This window comes from Aplidium turbinatum, chromosome 1 (assembly GCF_918807975.1).
Source record: "Aplidium turbinatum chromosome 1, kaAplTurb1.1, whole genome shotgun sequence".
Classification (NCBI taxonomy): domain Eukaryota; kingdom Metazoa; phylum Chordata; class Ascidiacea; order Aplousobranchia; family Polyclinidae; genus Aplidium; species Aplidium turbinatum.
This window is the reverse complement of record NC_137472.1, coordinates 34530136-34549826: the sequence shown is the minus strand read 5'-3', so window position 1 is coordinate 34549826 and position 19691 is coordinate 34530136. Positions and strand designations below refer to the sequence as shown.

The 19691-nt window shown below is 37.7% G+C and overlaps 1 protein-coding gene across 6 annotated transcripts in view; it reads left to right on the top strand.

The window, feature by feature from the left end:
• The window catches only part of LOC145773869 (cysteine-rich venom protein VAR5-like), an 87250-nt gene extending 75894 nt beyond the window's left edge, over window positions 1–11356 (top strand). For 4 of the 6 annotated variants that reach the window (XM_082585012.1, XM_082585006.1, XM_082584994.1 and 1 more), the window contains one exon: window positions 8591–11356. In XM_082585012.1, the coding sequence (XP_082441138.1) occupies window positions 8591–8739 (149 nt within the window). In that variant the 3' untranslated portion in view covers window positions 8740–11356. The remainder of the gene's footprint in view (window positions 1–8590) is intronic. The other 2 variants (XM_082585026.1, XM_082585000.1) reach the window with 1 other exon arrangement.
• Window positions 11357–19691: the final 8335 nt, after the last annotated feature.

Here is a 19691-nt window from a genome sequence, read left to right as displayed (position 1 = left end):
AGATACAACCAGTGGCGTATTTAGAAAGATTGTTAGGGTGAGGCCAAGACATGTGTCAGTCAGCCGCGTAGCGGCTCACTCGGTGGCTGGAGGCCAATGGGGGTCTGGAGGTTCTACACACGGAGTAGTCTCAACGATAGTACACAGAAAGCTCAAATTTGGTGAAAGTGGCTGTTAATTGGTTCAAATGTTTTCTACTTGGTTTAAAATTAGACTTGTTTGACCCTTTCAGTAGAGGGGGTATACCAAAATATCATATGCTGCGTCAGAACGGGCGGTGAGGTTAGCTGAAACCGTCAGAATACCATCAAATAGGGGGGGAGGGCAGGCATGGAGGAAGAATTTTAAAAGTAGGTGGGCCCAGAGGCGCAACATCAAAGTCAACCCAACTTCTGGGGGGCTTCGCTCCCCAGACCTCATATTATGTTCATGATTGCCTTTCGTGCCAACAAGGGCTAACTTTTTCATTTGTGATCCCGATTTGGCCAAACAATTTACAAAATTGTTAAATTGCTCTATCGTGCTGTACAAAATGTGGCGATGTACACACAAATAAAAAGGCAACAATACACACTCAGAGATAATACTGCCGGAGAGGGTCGCTAATCCTCACACGCGTTGGTCGACGTTGCCTTACATGCGAGAGTGGGAGTTCCCGATGTTGCGTTTGCTCAGCGAAGGAAAATATAGCTTGGCAAATATAGCCTATCAATGACTGCATCATACTCGAGTACAATATCCTTGTTTAAATACATCTGAGCTAGTAGACCATCCAAACGTCGCTCGGTCATGGTTGTGCGGTAATAGTTTTTCAGGTACTTTAGTGAACTGAAACATCGCTCATTGGAGGCAGTTGTAACTGAAAGCGTAGAAAAGATTCGAAGTAATTTGTGGATAAAATCGGATAAGTGCCGAGTCGTTCAGCAGCTTGACACGCATTCACAAGAAACGCAGGTCGTTTATTCACAGAAACTGCAAGCCAATTCGCTCTCCATCTTCGCAATTCAATAGTAGCTGCAAAGCAATTGCTTAGTTCAACATCCAGCATTTCATGGTAGAAGTCGAAAATCTCGTCGATCGGGCAGTCTTCATCTTTATGAATCAATGAAGGCAGAAATGTGCTGGCTTTAAAAGCTAGCGAGCAGTGCTCATTGAATCTCTCGTGAATTTGTGCCATGCAATATTGTCAAGAAAAGGAAGAAAAACTGTTCGTTTGAAATATATCTCCACAGTTTCAGCTGGAATGTTAGGTCGATGTTGTTGTCTAGGTGCTCTCCAAAGCATTCGGATTTCTTCGAATATTATTGACAGATTACATTGCAAAAAGTATACCCCCCCCCCCCCCCCCCGCGCCAAGATGAATCATTCAAGCAATTATGTCTTGCGTTACAACTTATTTTCTTGCAAAATTTGTGTTTTTTACCTGATCATTAGGGGGGGGCATCGCCCTTTATCCTCCCCCCTAAATTTGCTACTGGATATGCTACTAAATATGCTACTATCCTCCCCCCTAAATATGCTACAACCAATATAAGCAACCACACGGTATTTAACACATTACAATCGTATAGTCGGCTCCAGCTCGTGTCCGAGCATTAGTTTCATCTTCAAATCGAATTTGGCTTTATTGGTGATGTCGTATGTGGCTTTTGACGTCCAGTCTATGATGGAAAAGACATGGACAAAAGTCACATTGTATGGACTATGGAGGGTTGGAGACGTGGTAGATTTAGCTTTTCTTTTCTAGTGTTTCGGTTTTCTTTGAATTTTTATATCCAGTTTTTTTAAACAATTCTATGCCTTCCCCAGTTCTTTTTCTCCAGAGTGATCTGTCACTAGTACGTTGTTCCCATGAATCTAGATCAATGTTTGCATGGTTGAGGAAAACCTTCAGCTGATCTTTGTATCTCACTTTTGGTTTTCCGAGGGATCGTTTCCCTGTCACCAGTTCCCCATTGATCATCAATCGAGGAGGCCTTGTTAGGTCCATCCGCACGATATGTCCTGTCCAGCGGAGGCGGTGTTGCAATATCGAGTAGGCAACCGAGCACTAGCAAGGATTGCATTGTTGATGAGACGATCCTCCCAACGAGTGTCTAGCATTTGACTCAGTTTCTTCTGCTGGAAGTTTTCAAGACGTTTGATGTCACGGCTGTAAAATATTAATATCCAGGTTTCACAAGCATAGATAAGAGTGGATAGAACGACTGCAGGAAGACCATAATTTTTGTGCGGATAGATATAACATGGTTGTTGAACACACGATCGTTAAGTCTTCCATATCTGCAATGTGCTGCTTTTATGCGATGTTCAATATCCTTTGCACATGTTGGTGCTATTGAAAGTATGTTACCAAGGTAGGAGTAGTGTATTTCATCTAGAGGTTTTTAGTTGATATTGATCTTCTTAGAGATATGATCGGATGGTGTTTGGTTGAGTATCGTAGTTTTATCAGAGGTAACTTTGATTCCAAAATTCTCATGAGAGTGGTAGATGGTGGCTATCGTTTGAAGATTATCAGGGGTCCAAGCAGGAATGGCATTGCCATCGGAAAACTGTAACTCATGAATTGTCTGAGCCAGATTGTACGATACCAGAGGAGGTTTATAGGACATCGTTTAGCATTGCAGTCACTTGCAGTGAAAAGATGTAGGTGCAATAGCGCATCCTGATTTGAGACCACCTGTAACAAGGAATGGATCAAAGAGGGTGTTTTGGTTGCCGACTCTGCCAAGCATGCCATCATGGAGAGCACGGATCAGGGTAATAAAGTTGTCAGGGCATATAAATCGAGCAAGAACAGACCACATAGCAGGTCGAGGAACTTTATGAAATGCCTTCTTCAGGTCCCAAAAGATAAGTGAAAAAGGCTATTGTTCTTAACACTTTTCTTGGAGTTGTCGAGCACAAAAAATCATATCTACATTGCCGCGAGAAGGTCTAAAGCCACATTGAGACTCCGGGAGTACATCCTCAGCTAGCATGATAAGACGATGAAGAAGAATGCTAGCAAAGATCTTGCTAGTGATGCTAAGGAGTGAGATACCACGGTAGTTGTTGCAATCTTCTCTGTCTCCTTTCTTAAACACTGTATATATTCTCACATCTTTAAAGATCGCTTGGAAGTATTTTTGTTTCCCATATCATAAGAATTAGCTGCATTAGGCAGTCCTTTACCTGAGGTCCTCCGTAAAGGAAAAACTTTAGCGGAATGTTATCTGGTCCCGGAGCTTTGTGTTTCTTCATGTGTTTGATGGCTGGTGACTTGGTAGGTTCAAAAATGTCGTTCGTTGCAGCGTAAAAGCTTTGCATACCTCGTTGGTCAGCGTATTTTTGCAGATTTTCAGCTTTCTGTAGCCACCACTTGTTTTGGGCCTTACAAATTCCTTTTTGGCATGATTTGGCAGCTTGTCGATGTTTTAGTTTGTTGCTTGGAGAAGGATTATTCTCAAAAGTGAGTCGTGCACAACGTGTACTTTCAATAAAGTTGATGATTTTTGGTCGTTTTCATCAAACCAGTCTGACTTTTTCTTGTGTTAGTAATTAATTGTTGCTTTTGCTGCAGCGGACATTGCGTCTCGGAGTGTAGTCCATTGATCTTCAACTGTGGTGTTATCTGGAAGGTTTAAATCATGCAGGTTTAAATCACACGGCATTTAACGCAATACAATACAGTGAAAGTAAACTAAAAATTACGAACGTCTTCGGCCACACACATGATAGTCCTTATCAGGTTACAAAATGATTGGTCCAATACATAAATTGAAAATACATGACTAGTGTACATACAATATCGCGGTGGGGTGGCGCAACGGATAAGGCGTTGGCTTTCCAATTATGCAAACCTGGTTCGACTCCCGGCTTCAGCTGGTTGTTGAAAACACCGCTCACCTCTACCTAGGGTGTAATAATTTGGCTGGGCTTAATTGCTGCATAGGAAAGGCAGCCGAGAGAAAGGAGCTGGCCACCCTACTCTCCTTAGTGCCGAAGGCTTAGTACAATGAGAGCCTCATATTCTCATACCCAACACTTGAATCAAGTATGGGACCACCTTTTACCTTTTTATGGACTATCATCTGGATGGCCGAAAACGTTCGCAATTTATAGTTTATTTTCACTTTGTTGTATTACGTTAAACGCCGTATGGTTGAAAGGTTGTATGTGTCTATGGTTCAAGTAAAATGTTTCTTTTATGAGGCAGCAATGCAGGCAAACGTTTCCATAATGCTGTAACCAGTGCACTGGTTCAGTGTTGGGTTGTGTGAGGTGCACATGTCCTGTAAGTCAGAAAAGTGCAATTTATGCTCGACGAAATGAGGTCACTGAATTGGTAATGCTGCTAAAATCACGGATTGGTTCTAAATTAAATCTCAAATATATGTCGTAATTTTAAATGTCTAGTCTAATCAAATAGGTTGATAAACGATAAATATTGGTCAGAAAAAAAAAGGGTTCTTCATGGTTTTGGCTTGAAAATCAGTTTATTATAGAGTTAAAAGTGTTCTGAAGGGCCAAGACTATTGTTTCTTGATTTCGTGAAGATACTGAAGCGTTTTTGTCTAAGCTGATTGACTGCGCATTGTAAATTAAAAACAGAAATTGATTGATCTTGCAAAAATGTTACTAGAGTAGAGGGATGGATGATAAATGAGCAGGATGTCTTGTTATAAGTATACAACAGCAGCTTTCAATTATTTTATTCATGCCATAAATGCGTGAAAATAGAAAGTTCTTATTTTGTAAAAAGGAAACGTTTAGAATGTCCTTTTTGCAGCTATCGTAAAAAAAACAGTCGAGCTGTTAAAATTAAAAACATACTTTTCAAACTAGGAATTCTTAAAAGTATTCTCATTTGAATTCAAAGAGGAGCACATTCTGTAAATAATTTGACGACACTAACAAGCCTTTTATCGTCTCACTCTAAGTCTAAGACCATGGTGACTATTTCAAGACGATTTCTGAAAATCATGCTTCAAGGCAATGCTTTGCGTAATTTAGGTTACTTCGTGTTGTATTACCGACGTGATTGCAAAGCTTTTGTAAAACATTATCTAGATAGGCTGTTCCATTTTTCCACTTTTTACGCTTTTGGAACTCGTCATTGAAGTCATTTAAAACCTTAAAAATGCAAAACAATCCCATTTCGATAGCCTAGGATAAAACTTTAAATCAAGAGTTCAAAATCCGCGAGGAAGACTTGTCGTTATCCCTAAAATATGTACCCTTTATGATTTTTTTTTTTTTAAACATTGTAATTCACAATTTTCATCATTTTATACTGGAGATGTATTTTGATGACTTTTTGTCGAGAGCAGTGAGCTTAAACTTAGTGATAGAAATTTTTGGAAGGTCATAAGTGTACAACCTGCAGGATGTTGGGTATTTGGTGCATTGGGAAATGTGAATTTTCCTTTTCAAAACTTACTTGATAAAGTCGCACTGGCCCGGAAAAGTAATATTTGTAAAGACCCCATACTTCTGCATAAAATTTAAGAAAAAGATTATTTTTGTTATGCATAATGCGTAGACATACTGCATAATATCTAATATCCTAAAACAAGGCCCCAGCACTGGGTCAAAATGCTTTTTCGCTTTCGGAAATAGTTTTTGAATCAGATTTTACGAAAAGACAGTTTGATGTAAAACCTGCAACTTAGGGACCTTGCTAGTTTTTGTTGCAGCACGGTAAGACAGGGTAAAATACACCCTGTGCTCAAAGAGTGGGGCCAGGGTTGCGCATAACTTTATTGCTCTGTCTCAAACCCACTTCATGCCTTCAGCCAAAAGTCCCACAGAGCTGAAAAAAGGAATCAAGCCGGGAGGTGAAAGATGTCGCTGGAAGCAGCGGTAGCGATCTTGCCTGCAGTCGGTTCAGAAGACACGCACGTCGGAATTCCTCACCATCATCTAGGGCAGCTTTTAGGCTATTTGTTTAGTTGTGGCTGCTCCTACTAATCATGATTGTCCGGTTGCCCACAGGCAAGCGTGCCAATGACGTGCTGCTGAACTACAAATCTTTGTAATAAAGCATGGTCGACTTGGTTGTATATTTAGAAGAATCACAAACCAGCTCAGTGGCCGAGTGGTTTCGCCTTCGGCTCTGGTGCTGGTAGATCTGAGATCGATTCCAGGTCGGGTCAAACCGAAGACTTTAAAAACGGTACCGATTGTGTTCTATCCTGCATAGCGCAGTGAGAATGAGTCGGGTAATAATGTGATAACATCGTAAACCTGATACAAATTAAAAATGAGCCCTGTCGCTAAAAGACCTTAGCTGTTGTAGAGCGACAATAAATAAAACCATAACATTATTATTATTATTAGAAGAATCACACAACCAGCTCAGTGGCCGAGTGGTTTCGCCTTCGGCTCTGGTGCTGGTAGATCTGAGATCGATTCCAGGTCGGGTCAAACCGAAGACTTTAAAAACGGTACCGATTGTGTTCTTTCTTGCATAGCGCAGTGAGAATGAGTCGGGTAATAATGTGATAACATCGTAAACCTGATACAAATTAAAAATGAGCCCTGTCGCTAAAAGACCTTAGCTGTTGTAGAGCGACAATAAATAAAACCATAACATTATTATTAGAAGAATCACACACCAGCTCAGTGGCCGAGTGGTTTCGCCTTCGGCTCTGGTGCTGGTAGATCTGAGATCGATTCCAGGTCGGGTCAAACCGAAGACTTTAAAAACGGTACCGATTGTGTTCTATCCTGCATGGCGCAGTGAGAATGAGTCGGGTAATAATGTGATAACATCGTAAACCTGATATAAATTAAAAATGAGCCCTGTCGCTAAAAGACCTTAGCTGTTGTAGAGCGACAATAAATAAAACCATAACATTATTATTATTAGAAGAATCACACGTCGTGATAAAGGAAACTCAGAAATATTTGTTGATTTGGAACAATTTTTTGAAGGGTTTTCTTGTTCTTTCTCTTGCGTATGAGCTAGTAGCAGTCACGTTATTTCATCCGGGCACTGCATCCGTTGGGCTGTGTTGTTATCAAGCTCTGTAACGTTGACATTTCCGTTTCAAGGTACTCAAATGGGACAGTTATGAATAGACAGACCAGACAGATTATTGGCTGCTGCGAAAAAGATGTACAATAAATCAAAACACAACGTACAGTAAAAGTGTGGAAAAGATTAAAATTAAAAAAAGAAAATGAAAATAGCATTACAGCAGCGGGAGGCTGCGAAATGACCATTCAAGGTCTTCAAGTCAAGTAGCCACCCCTAAACTCATCAATGATAATTATAATTGGCTAATTGAGACAAATAAAAATAAATAACAGTGAACCTGTCCAAGATGATAAGAAATTAAAAAAATTCAGGTAGGCCAACGTAGCCTATGTTACAATTGCAAGTTTGATTAGTATAATTTACTATTTTCCTAATATGTGTCAATAATTTTCTTTTTGTACATTCTTTTGAAAATTGTAAATGAAGTTTTGTGCGGTTTGGGAGGCTGATTCACACAGTACACACGTGAGGACGATTCGGCGCGCAAAACCGCATTGAAACATATTGCAGTTAAAACCTCCCACTCCAGTGCGAAGACGATTGAGCATAACCTAATTTTTTCAGGATAGCTCTGATCCTGGTGGGAGTGATGTGTTTGGAGGTACCGTGAACTGCTCTAGTCTACTATAGTCTTATCCCAACGTTTACTTCGGACTTTTTGGAAGTTAAAATTGAAATCATAGAGATATGTAGCATGACGAGAGAAAGGACAGCAAGAGTTGATTCTCTCCAACTTGTTCAGTACATCTCGCTGTGTTAGCTGGCGCACCAATTTATGCCTCCGCAAATTGGCTGGGGCAGTCTCTAACAGTACAAGTAGAAAGTCAGAGGGAGTGGGGTGAACGCAACCAGTGATCAATCATCCTTATGGTGTCATTGAGGGTAACATCGACCTTAGTAGCACGTGCACTGCGACACCAGGCCAGAGCAGCATATTTGGCTGTGTTATGGACGATGGAAAGAGCACGAAGTATGGCAGTGATGTTGATCAAACTTTTGCAAACTTTACAGAATTGGAATTTTTTTTTAGACTTGCTCGAAAAAAGTTAGCAAACCTTAATCGTATTCTAGTACTTTAAGTATGTACTGGTAATCCCTAATTGAAAACCAGGTAGCCTACATTTACTTGGTCCTGTTCACCTGTGGGCCAGATACTTATTCTAAAGTATGAATACATTGCGTGTGACTTACAATAATGCATTTCGAACATTGCATGAATTACCGAGGCGTGTTAGCATTAGTAGTATTCAGACGTACCATCATATTCCTACGTTTCATGCCCTATTCCGAAATCGTATATTTAATTTTGTCAACCGCTGTCAGGTCTCATCTAACAAGTGGTTAGTTGCAGTTTTCACCTCAGAGTGTTATGCTTCTTCTGACTATGCGCCTCACTATAACGTGACTATGTACGCATAGGTTTTGCTTATATATGTAACCTTGTGTGTTCTGTGACTTGTGTTGTGTTTATGAATATGGGCCTGTCTCTTTAGTGCTTGATGCAAATAAATAATAATTTAATAATAAATAAGATCGTTTATATTTTACATCATGTGTTTCAAGTAAAATCTGTGGACAATGAAAATGAAGCAACCACTATCATCGATACCATTTCCATCGATACCACTTCCAAGGGAGTTCGCCTTTTCTGCGGTATGTCTTGGATCCTCTTCTCTCTACTTGGCAGTCTGGAGCCATTTCTCGCTGTATAGATTTCTTGCTATACCTACTTGAAAGGTTCAAATCATAGAACTAGTGGCAAGCTTGCTACAACACTTTTCATGTATTGTCAGTTCCAGAGATGGGCATGATCTTGATCTTGAAGATCACAAGTGATCTTGAAGACTTTTACTTCATGATCTTGATTCAGGATCACTTTTTGTGTGATCTTGATTTTGAAGAACAATAAGATCAAGATCACTTTAAAATTGAAAATTACTAACTAAAAGCATGTTTAGAACTCGTAACCTACTGTACAAAAGAATTAGTGGCAGTTCCTTATGTTAAGCTACTGTTAATGATATGTGGCCAGGAAAAGTCGGTTTTGAAATTTTAATCTAATTTATTCCGTGTTGCCATCTTAAAATAAAATAAAAATGTTCTGTGTTGGTCATAATAAATATCCTATTCCTGCTTTACACTCATCAATGGAATGGATTAGGCTCATAATGTACTCAGTTGCGCAATATGGCTATACGGTAGGTATATTTTAAAACCTTCATTTTGTTTTAAGTCTTGAAAAGTACCTCTCTCCTGAGCAGCTGGTGATCATTAAGCCAAGAAATGGCCCAATTATTGATTCTACATTTGAAAAGTCCATTTGCACTGTTTGGTGTGTAGGCTATATAATTTGATAAAGGTCCGTAGCCTATGAGACAAACGTGCTCTTCGATAGGCCTATAGCTTATAGTTTTGTTTCATGTTGTCTACAACGCGCGAATTCCTCCACAACTAGTGGAGGACTAGAGGTGTGCGAAAAATAACTGGTCGTTAAAATATAGCTTTTAAACTGTGTTACATTTCCTTCCCGTCAAAAATAAACACACTAAAAGTTTAATTTGCATTACGATCTGGTTATGAATACTTACGTTATTAGAAGTGGTTTCCACAAAAATTCATATTATTTTCAGATGTACGTTTCTACAAATATATAGATTTGAATGTTTTTAAATATGCGTGCTACATCTTAAAATTTGAGGCCCTTAAATCTTGAGGTCCTAGGCTTCAGGTTCAATGGTAAATTTGGAACTGACAATAATTGACCTCTGAACATTTTTGACAGCAGACATCAGTGCGGTATCAAAGTTGCCAGATAAGTAAATGGTGCAATGGACGTTGAAATAATCCAATGAAAGTTGAAAATACTTAGTAATACGAATAAAAACTTGCTATATGAACCAGACAAAAGTTTGGTGAAAAATGATGCAGTTTAAAGGTGTATTTTTTTTTAATAAACGTGTAAAATGAATTGCCGATTTTGTGGCACCTTAGGCTTTGGGTGTGACGTTGCGATTCTACGCAAACTACGACAATGATTGATAAGCCTAATAGCAACAATCACTAACTGATTACAATTCTTAGGCCAGCAATTGAGTAGTTAAAAGCAACAGTTGGCAATACTAAATACTTTTAACCAGGTTTTTATTAAAATTTGTTTTTTTGCAACATCATTGATCAAAAAGTGTTTTTTTTCTAGTAGGTATACAAAAAGTGATCTTGATCTTCAAATCACTAAAACTGGTGGTCTTACCCATCTCTGGTCGTTTCCATAAAAAAAAATGTAGCCTATCAGAGATTCAAGGTTGAATGAGTAGCGTCTTGCGATGTAAATCCTGTTAATGAAGGAAGTTGGTTAATAATGCTTATTATTTAAAGGTGAGCACAATTCAAATTAGCGCAAAGGAATGAACACACTAAATAACACTTGTGTACTGTGAAGCTTCCAGAGATTCCTAAAAGCTCAGTGTACCGGCTCTGAGGATGATGTGTTAAACCGAAGTGCGTCTATACAGTAGCCTATAGGCCTATATTTCGTCAGTTTAAAACTTCATTTCAGCGTGATGGAGTTCAGCACTAAAGTATGCTTTCCAGTTCGAATTAGTCAAAAATTTGCAAAACTGAGTATTCTGTTAACGTATGATTAAGCAGTTAAACTTATAATTTCTTTTTTGTTGGAAGTTCTCTGAGTAGTTCAGCAATCACTTAAATTTTCAAACACTATTGCATTGATCAGTTGATAAGATGTAGCCTAAATAATGAGCTTCACATGATTCCTTGTGGTTTTGCAACGTTGAACTAATTTTAATTTGAAAGCGTTGAACTAATTTTATGCTGGTAAAAATAGCCTTCCGGGCGAAAATTTAAATAAACATCTAGAAACAATTTTGTTTAACACTTAACTGTACAACAGTAGCCTACTGTTAACAGACAATATCGTGTATTCTGCGTCTATAACTACCGGACATACTGAAAATGAGCATGAAAATACTTTGTAGATTGTCACGTTCAATTTATCTGTGAATCAAACGTAGGCTAGTCAATTCTAGAGAATGGCCTGTATGCAATAATTAGCCTACAGTAGGTTATCACTTTTTTTGTGTGGAATTTTTACCCCTGGCGTTTATTTAAATAAACTTTGATTTTCACACGTCTTTTTTAACATTACTCCCCTAAAGAACACCCATGATGGATGGTCACTGATAACAATTTATTTGAGTCAACTACTTGTTGTATAGGTATTACTACTTTTAATGTCACTGTCAACTAAAATTAAAATATAAACACGTTCTATTTCGAGTTTTAATTTTGTTAAATAAATGAACTACGTTTTGTCATTGTGAATTATTTCTGTCATTAGGCTACAGTCATATTCATGAACATGACGACTGCAGTCAATATTTAGAGCGCGTTTTTTTATTTCTACAGAAAAGTTAGATTTGCGTGATCAAACAAATTATGAAATAAATTGAGTTGGTTTTTCATTGTTCGGCTTGCCGAATGTTTGGACATGAATCACCGATAGACTCATGTGCTGTACCTTCATCGGAAGATTCGTAAACGCTAATCGCCATCTGCAAACACCCTCATCTACGTAGATCAATTATGTTAAAAAGGGCCAATGTAGGCTACTCAATGTACTGTAGATCAAACGACGTCAGATGATTAGAATGGCAATATTATCAGTTACAATTTTTTTGCTTATTTTGCAAAGGTACTGTAGTTACAATCTACTGAAGATTGTGGTTTTGAATTTTTATCCTCGGACTGACAAAGCTTTAATAGGTTGTTCCTGGTAGTTTAGCATACTTGCAAAGGCTGTTGACTCAGGGCCAGCTACCAAGATTGGCAGAGTGAAGTCTTCCGATTGTTGCCGGGGAATTATTCCATTCACTACAGGTGCCGTTGAATATCGAGCAGTCCTTAGAATGCGTTGCTCAAGCGCACACCCCAAGAGTCGAACCAGCGCCGCGTGATCTTGAGTCGGGCACTGAGCTAACGGGGCGGACAAACTAGGATTACTATTTTGCATCTATTTATTAGGCTAAATAGCCTATGATTCTCGTCGAAATTGCAAAACACTTGGTTACAATTGAGATAGAATGGGCTGTAGGCTACATATCTTGCATGTATTTTGAGAGGACAGAAGTTGAGCAACTTTTTCCCAAGCATAACATTGTAGGCTATAAGAAAAACGCATAATTTTTAGGTTTTGAAGGGGGTACGATTTTTACTGCTCAAATAAAACTTTATCAGCTTTGCAACACATTTCAGGCATTAGTGCTCTTCAACCTTTGTTTTGTATTAAATCTTTTATGAGTTTTCAAGACATTTGTAGGCTATGTCTCACGAATGCATGACTTAGAAAAACAGATTCTAAAAATGAAAACTAGCGTTAAGTGGCTTGTTGAGTTAGGCTAGCCCATATAAAATGATTGAATTAGTTTGTGCTAGGCACTGTAGGCTACAACTATCAAACCAAGACGAAAAAACACGTATTAAACGCAATCTCAAATTGACAGTTTCAAAAATAAATTTTGAATCATTTGGATATCAGATTCTACATCTAGTGTTGGTAGCCTATGCGAGCAGTATAAAAAAAAATTGGGTGGCACCAGAGTTTTATTGAGACAAAAATTATACGGTACCCTTACCTAATAAGGCCTGCCTTTTTGATTTTGTCGCAATTTGATCATAAAATGAAAAAGTTGGGTACCAATGTGTGTTTTAGCATCATTAAAGCACTTCTTTAGAATCATTTTAATAACATATTGACCACAGTTTTAAAGTTATAGTTGATTTGCTAATTACTTTTGAGTGGGCCTTGAAAGGGCACCATTGCCTTAATAAGGCCAGCCTTCTAAACTCAATTTTTCGAACCATAAATTGCGGGAAAAAAACAATAGCCTACACAACATCAAAACAGTGAAAAATCCAAAAAACAATTTAGTTACCACAGTTTATCACAGAAAGAAATATTAGACTTCACGTAGTGAGTTCATGTAGGCTAAGTTCTTTTCCAATCAATCGTAAGTTCGCGCAAACAAGTTTTTTTTTCAATCACAAGTTCAAATAAATTTCTTCAAAGAAATTCTTTTTCAACTGTAAAACATTTACATATCACAATCAGGGCATATAAATTCATCATCATCTTTTGTTAAACCAACACAGTCTTCATGGTTGCCTATCATATTTTACAACTCACGTTGCCTCATGTCGGAAAATTATTTTCTAAACATACTGGGCAACACTAATCTGCTACACTTGGACGTCTTTGCATATTTACTGTTTTCCCCTTTCGTTTTGTCTTTTCTCTCCCTTTTCCATACGTGTCAAACAGAGACTTCGATACAGTTGTTGCTCGATAATTAATGCTTCTTTTTCTTTACCCCCGCTTCTTGCTTAGGGTATTTGCTGACGATGTAGCCATAATGCTATGACATGGTGTTGAACTGTTGATATGGGGGGCTGTGTTGAAATCCCATGACTTGTTGATGGTTGAGGAGAGATCCAATGACTTGTTTATATTTGTGGAGACATCTCATGACTTGTTAACGATTGTGGAGACATCCAATAACTTGTTGATACTTGTGGAGACAACTCATGACTTGTTGACGGTTGTGGAAACATCCCACAACTTGTTGGTGGCTGTGAAAACATGTCATGACTCGGTGATGGCAGCTGAGATTGGTCACCGACTGTATGTTCAATGTTGATGACGTCACTTGGAGCAAAGACATGGTCAGCAGTAGTCTTGTTATCAAATGGAAAAATTCCAAATCCTAATAAAAGCGAAACCCAATTTTTGCGAAACAGGTAAGTTATTTTGTGCCCTAACCACGTGGTGGTGTTTTGATCTGAGGTTATGCTTGTTAGCTGCCAGTAAGGGAGTATCAACTGCACTGTCTTTCTCCTAACAGCCCACAATTGAATGCCAAGGGTACCTGCCCTAATAAGGCCCATGGCTGATTTTGATGGGCCTCGTTAGGGAAACTCTTCACAATCAGCTTAACGTAAACTACCTAAATACACTATCCAAGAAAAGTCAATACGTCAATACATGTTGAAACTTTAAACCCTTTTGCATATCCTGAAACTTTAAAACAGTAGAAAACAAACACCACTTATAAAAACACGCCGACAGATTAAGCACTGAACAAAATTTTACTCCTGCAAGATAGCTTTCAGAAATTTACAATTAACTCTGCTGGCATGTGGTTTTTTTTAGGAAACCAAATTACTTTTCTGTTCATTCACATGATTATCGCAGCCAATTAGATTACCACAGCTGTTCCTTGCTTGCTTTGGTTTTCCATATATGAAAGGGTGGACCTTATTTAGGCACGGGCCTTATTTGGGAAGAGTACCTTACGATATTAGACAGGAACACCTCATGAAAGAAGAAAAGAAAGTGGTAGGCCTACGGCTTAATGTAGGCCACCGACAAAAAATAAATCTTGAACCTTAAAGTAAATAGCCTAATATAATGGGCGATGTTTATTATGTTGGCACTACTAAAACAATGTTTTGTTGAATATTTCCAGAATTAGGCGAAGCGAAATAAGATAAAAAAAAAATTCAATCGTGACGGATACAATTTAGTAAGATGACGCAGAACTTCTTGCAATCGTGATATTATGACTTGTGGTCGACAATTAATAATAGCCTACTTTAATCGCTACGGAAAACATTATACTTCAAATCTTTCCTTGCAGCGTGGTTTTTTCTTGGAAACTTGGCCTTTCACTCAATAGTAGAATAGCCCATGTCCTTCACGGATAATCGTTATCAGCTAAAATGTAACATAGGCTATCTAAACATTTTATAGATATGGTCTATAAATTGCACAACAGTAGTCTAGGCCTATATAGCTTAGTTTTGATAACATTCAGTTGGATTACTATATACAGCATGTTCATTTCTTTTATAATGTCGATAACTAAAGATCGATATGTTTTAAGTCACGTTTATTTCGTTATTTGCCTGCAATTTTTAGAGATTATTCTAGCAATTTTTATGCAAAATTATACAAGAATATTAATTATTAAAATTGTCTATCTCGGTATAATTCTCGGTAATATCTCGGTATAAAATTGTCTATCCCCTCGCGCGCATAAATTGGGGGGTTGCCGGCTGGAAAATGGGGACAAACCCCTGAAGTCAATTTTTAATGAAGTTTTAGGTCATTTGTCGGGATTTAAGAACCCCGTTTTTTTCGATTTAAACAAAAAACTTTTTTCACTCCACCCGATGACAACATTCAAGCATGTACCGTACTGTATTTGACGACACTGAGCGAGCTAGTTAAAAAGGATGACTCATGGAAACATATAACTCGTGTTGATGCGCAATCTCCTTCAAGCCGAGATGGCGATTGAATAATGTTTGACCCAACATTTGGCGTTCCAGATTAAACAACCTAATGGGTCGAGTTTTGACCTCGCCGGCCGTAAATAGCTCGTGTCTGGATTAAATCTGAATCTACAATTTTTTCAGCGTCACACGCTACTCATGACAAGAAAATTTGCGTCATATTTTTCGGTTAGCTGGTACGTGACAGAACAAGGAAATAATAGGAAAGCTGTTTTTTAAACTTCGTGGCCATTTTCTAAGTAATGAAAGCTTTAGAACGTTCCAATCATCCAATAACTTATTAAAAGTCAAATATAAAACATTACGACGATGCAGTTTTGAGGCGACTTTACAATTGATATTTGGTTCAGACACGGACAAGTTGCTAACCAAAAAAAGAACTTTTTTAATATTGTAGCAGTTTTCTTAGAACAATCATGCTCTGGTTGTTGAACGAAAATAATGTGAAGTGCAATTTTGCAATTTTTGGCAATTGGTTGGATATAAAAGCTTGCTTTCATTTCAAAAACACATCACTTTCCAACTGAAAGGATATCGTCTTCAGCACAAATCAGAGGTAAGTGAAATACTAGTTGAACCAGACGCTTAGCAGTGAAAATGTTTGCCTATCGGTATTCCATATAAATTAATAGGCATTAATAAAAAAAATGAGGCAACTTAATAACAGAACAATTTTTAATATGTTTTAAAACAAAGTTTTGTTTAATTTGCTCTTGTTTACCGCACTTGGTTTCGTCAAATACGCTGCATATTTGCAAGTAGCCTACGGTTCTTGTTGTTTTGACAAAATGCAGATATGTTTCCGAAACTTTCACAGCATGCTATGCAACACTTGCATGCATATTTTCTGTACAATGGGAAGATGTTAACGTAGCGCAACCTACGACTATTGATCGCTTCTGATGCATGCGCATTTGAAACCTTCAGTCGATAAGATGCAAATGATTTTGGAAAAATACATTTTCTTCAAGTTTTTCATTTGATTAAACATATTTTACAGATGCAACTGTTTGGCATATTGACAATAGCATTTGCAGCCTTTTGTGGTGAGTATTAACTTGATAATATTCATAATAAAATTATAAAGGTGAATGCGAATAACTATGCTCTTTGGCCTTCATGTAGGCCTAATGAAAAATATTGTCTAACTTAGATTTTTCTAAGTTTCTTTAAAGGAAAAGATGCAAAATTATGTAAAGTAAATTACAGTACTTCCGTAGCACCTATTTTCAATGCTTCTTGTTGTTAAATTTTGTATTTTCTTAACAAACTTTTTTGAAAAATATCGGACAAACTTTTTAAAGGCTGTCTGCGCGTTTAGCATTCTTGGTCTTTCAAATTAATGGCAGGAACAATGCCAACAAGAACAAAATAAAATTTGTTTGAAAGTCAAATGTACCACCGATATACGGAGGTCTGCAATGGATTATATCTTACATGACCTAGCCGTCCCGGGACCTAGCCCACTAAACAGTTTTTGTACAAAACCGTCTCAAACAGCCCATCAGAAAATTATACAGTTCAGCAGCTGTTTTCATAGTTTTGTTCATATTTAATGATGGATTTCAATAAGCTTAGCCAAACCCCAGCATTAAACTCACCAAAACTGTGAGTTCTGTCACAGCGCATTGTCGTTGCAGGCCTAGTTCTTGGTCACGATCGAAGATCGCCTTCTAGGCGCTCTTGTGCATCCGATTGTGCAAGCATGGATAGCTTCAGGAAGCACATCTTCAACTTGGCGTCGCCATGCAGACAGTGCATTATGAAGCAATGTGGTAAGTTTTTATAACAGCTACAGCGTCACTGATCAGTCTCATAAAATGTAAGCCTGTGTTTTTAAATTAAAGGCAGTTAGTACAGAAATAATCTGCAGGTATATGGTATGCCACTGTCTGCAGACAAATGGGAAAACGTAACACGGAGGTATATATTCTTTTTTACTTTGGAGAGAACATACATTTTCAATTGCATTTCTTCGACACTGCAGCGCATCAACGATTCTTGATGATCTGAACATAAATTGCCAGACTTTGAGAATACTAACTGTAGCAGTAATGGCTTGAAGTTATCTTGCGACATCCATTTATCTTCCAACTTTTGCTAAAACTTCAATACAAAATTTTATATCATTTACTTCAGGTTCCATAAACCCAAATTCCAATCGAGTTGGTTACGGCAGTTGTGTTGCAAACACTCAACGTTCTTGCTCCCAATGTCCACCAATGTCGAGACAACGTTCTAATCAAGTTACAAAGTGCAGAAATTGCGTAAGGCAGAGTGTGATTGAAGGTAACTGCTAGAAGTGATCGAAACAATTAAAAAAACTTGACATAGTTTGTATGTACAAAAAACTGAAGCCAAATGATTTTCCTTTATTTTCGGCTAAACTTTCTTGTTTTGACTTCGTTTCAACATAAACTTGTTAGAAAAGAAGTAAGTCTATACTGTATTTCATTTCGTTTAACGGTGCACGTCAAATAAAACGAGAAAAATTTTGATAATGTGGAAGAACCGACAATTTATACTTCAAGTCGGGATTGTTTGCTTCACTTTCTCCAAAAGTGTAATATCGTTGCAAGATGAAATAATGGCGATGGATATAAAAGTTTCATATGCTAGTGATAGATTAGTTTAGTAGATCGTGGTTGAGCATTAAAAGTTGCATAACTAAGAAGACGAATGAGACAATATTGGAAGCTTGGAAACGATTTTGAGGAAAACTAAAAAGAAAATGGAGAGACCGTGTTGCAGAAGAGCTTGAAACATTAGGAGTGAAAGAAGAGGATACTGTTGATATAGTCATGCAGAGAATCCGCAGTAGAATGTGGACTGCTCTCCATTCAACGGCGTCTAATGGATGAAATAATTCCTCGGCAATAACACTTCAACAATCAGAAACTTCCCTCTGTCAATTTCGGTGACCGGGCCTACGACAGAGCTTCTTCAAGTAAGAGAAACTGCCAAGATTAAGCTCTCAAAGAAGCTTTTCCATTTCGAGGACAAGGGTTCAATCAATCAGTAAAGCCCCAAAAAGTTCATAGGTGATTCTGACAAACTTCCGATTGCATTAAGATCTTAATTACAATCTCCGCTTGAAGCAGATTGCGCATCAACATGGGTTATCTGTTTCCAGGATTCACGGTTTTAAGCTAGCTCGTCCAGTGTTGTCATCGTCATCAAGATTTAACAATGTGAAATTAACCTGCTACATTTTACAACACTTCAAAACACAAACTGTGGAAAGTCTTTATAAAGGGGATGTAATATATTTAATTGGGAATGTTTCATTTAATTATGAGTAATGCAGGTTTTAAACTGTAAGAAGAAAAAGTGCGCCTGTCTGACATAGATAGTCAAACAAGTCAATTTATTGCAGGGAGAACTTCAGGAAGACAGCCAATTGTCCAACCAAGAAGGAACACAAACGGGCCCAGATGCTCTTGCTTTGCAGACAGGACTTGTCCTACCACCGCAAGAAGTAGAAGACTCTTCGAAAAAGAAGCTACAACTTGCAGATCATGCCTTGAACAAACGTGTGGTAAGTAACTTGAACCGTTGTAAGCAAAATGTTTGTTATTTCACTATTTTCAAAATTTCTTATCTTTTTTAAACCATTTCGTTATTTGTTATCAAATCTAAAATCTACAAAGGTCCTTACAAAATCTGCTTTCTTTATAAAACGTTCTCTATATTTAATTGTGACTCAAGTATTTCGTTATTAATCTTTCTAAAATAATATTAAGCTTATAGAAATAACAGAAATATAGCAAATCAATTACTGCTATTCATAAACTTTTGCGTATATTTTGATAAGTCATTCTATAAAAATTTTAATACTGGCCTAATCTTTTTGACTTGAATGCTACAAATTAAAATATTGTCACGTTGTTGCAAGTATTCCGGGCACTAGGTCGAAATATTTTAATAACAATTTAAATATCGTGACATTTTTCAACAATCTTGAGCAGCAAAATTGTTCTATTGTTGTTGCAAAAATTTGAACGTTATCAGTCGGCCATGCATCACGCTATGACGTATAAAAAAGTTCATGCGTAATACTCCGGTTCACGACTTTAAAAATTACGAGCATAATATTGAGGCAAAACAATGAATTCATTTAGAGTATGACAACGAGTTTGCCTTTCTTGGTTATAATTGAAAAAGTTCAGTCGAACGCCCGACGATTACAATCTACCACGACACAATTTTTCCTACTGATGCATTGCAACAGAGCACCAAGTGTGACGTACCATCATACTTTAAAGTTTAAATTAACATCTTGTGCAACCTTTCA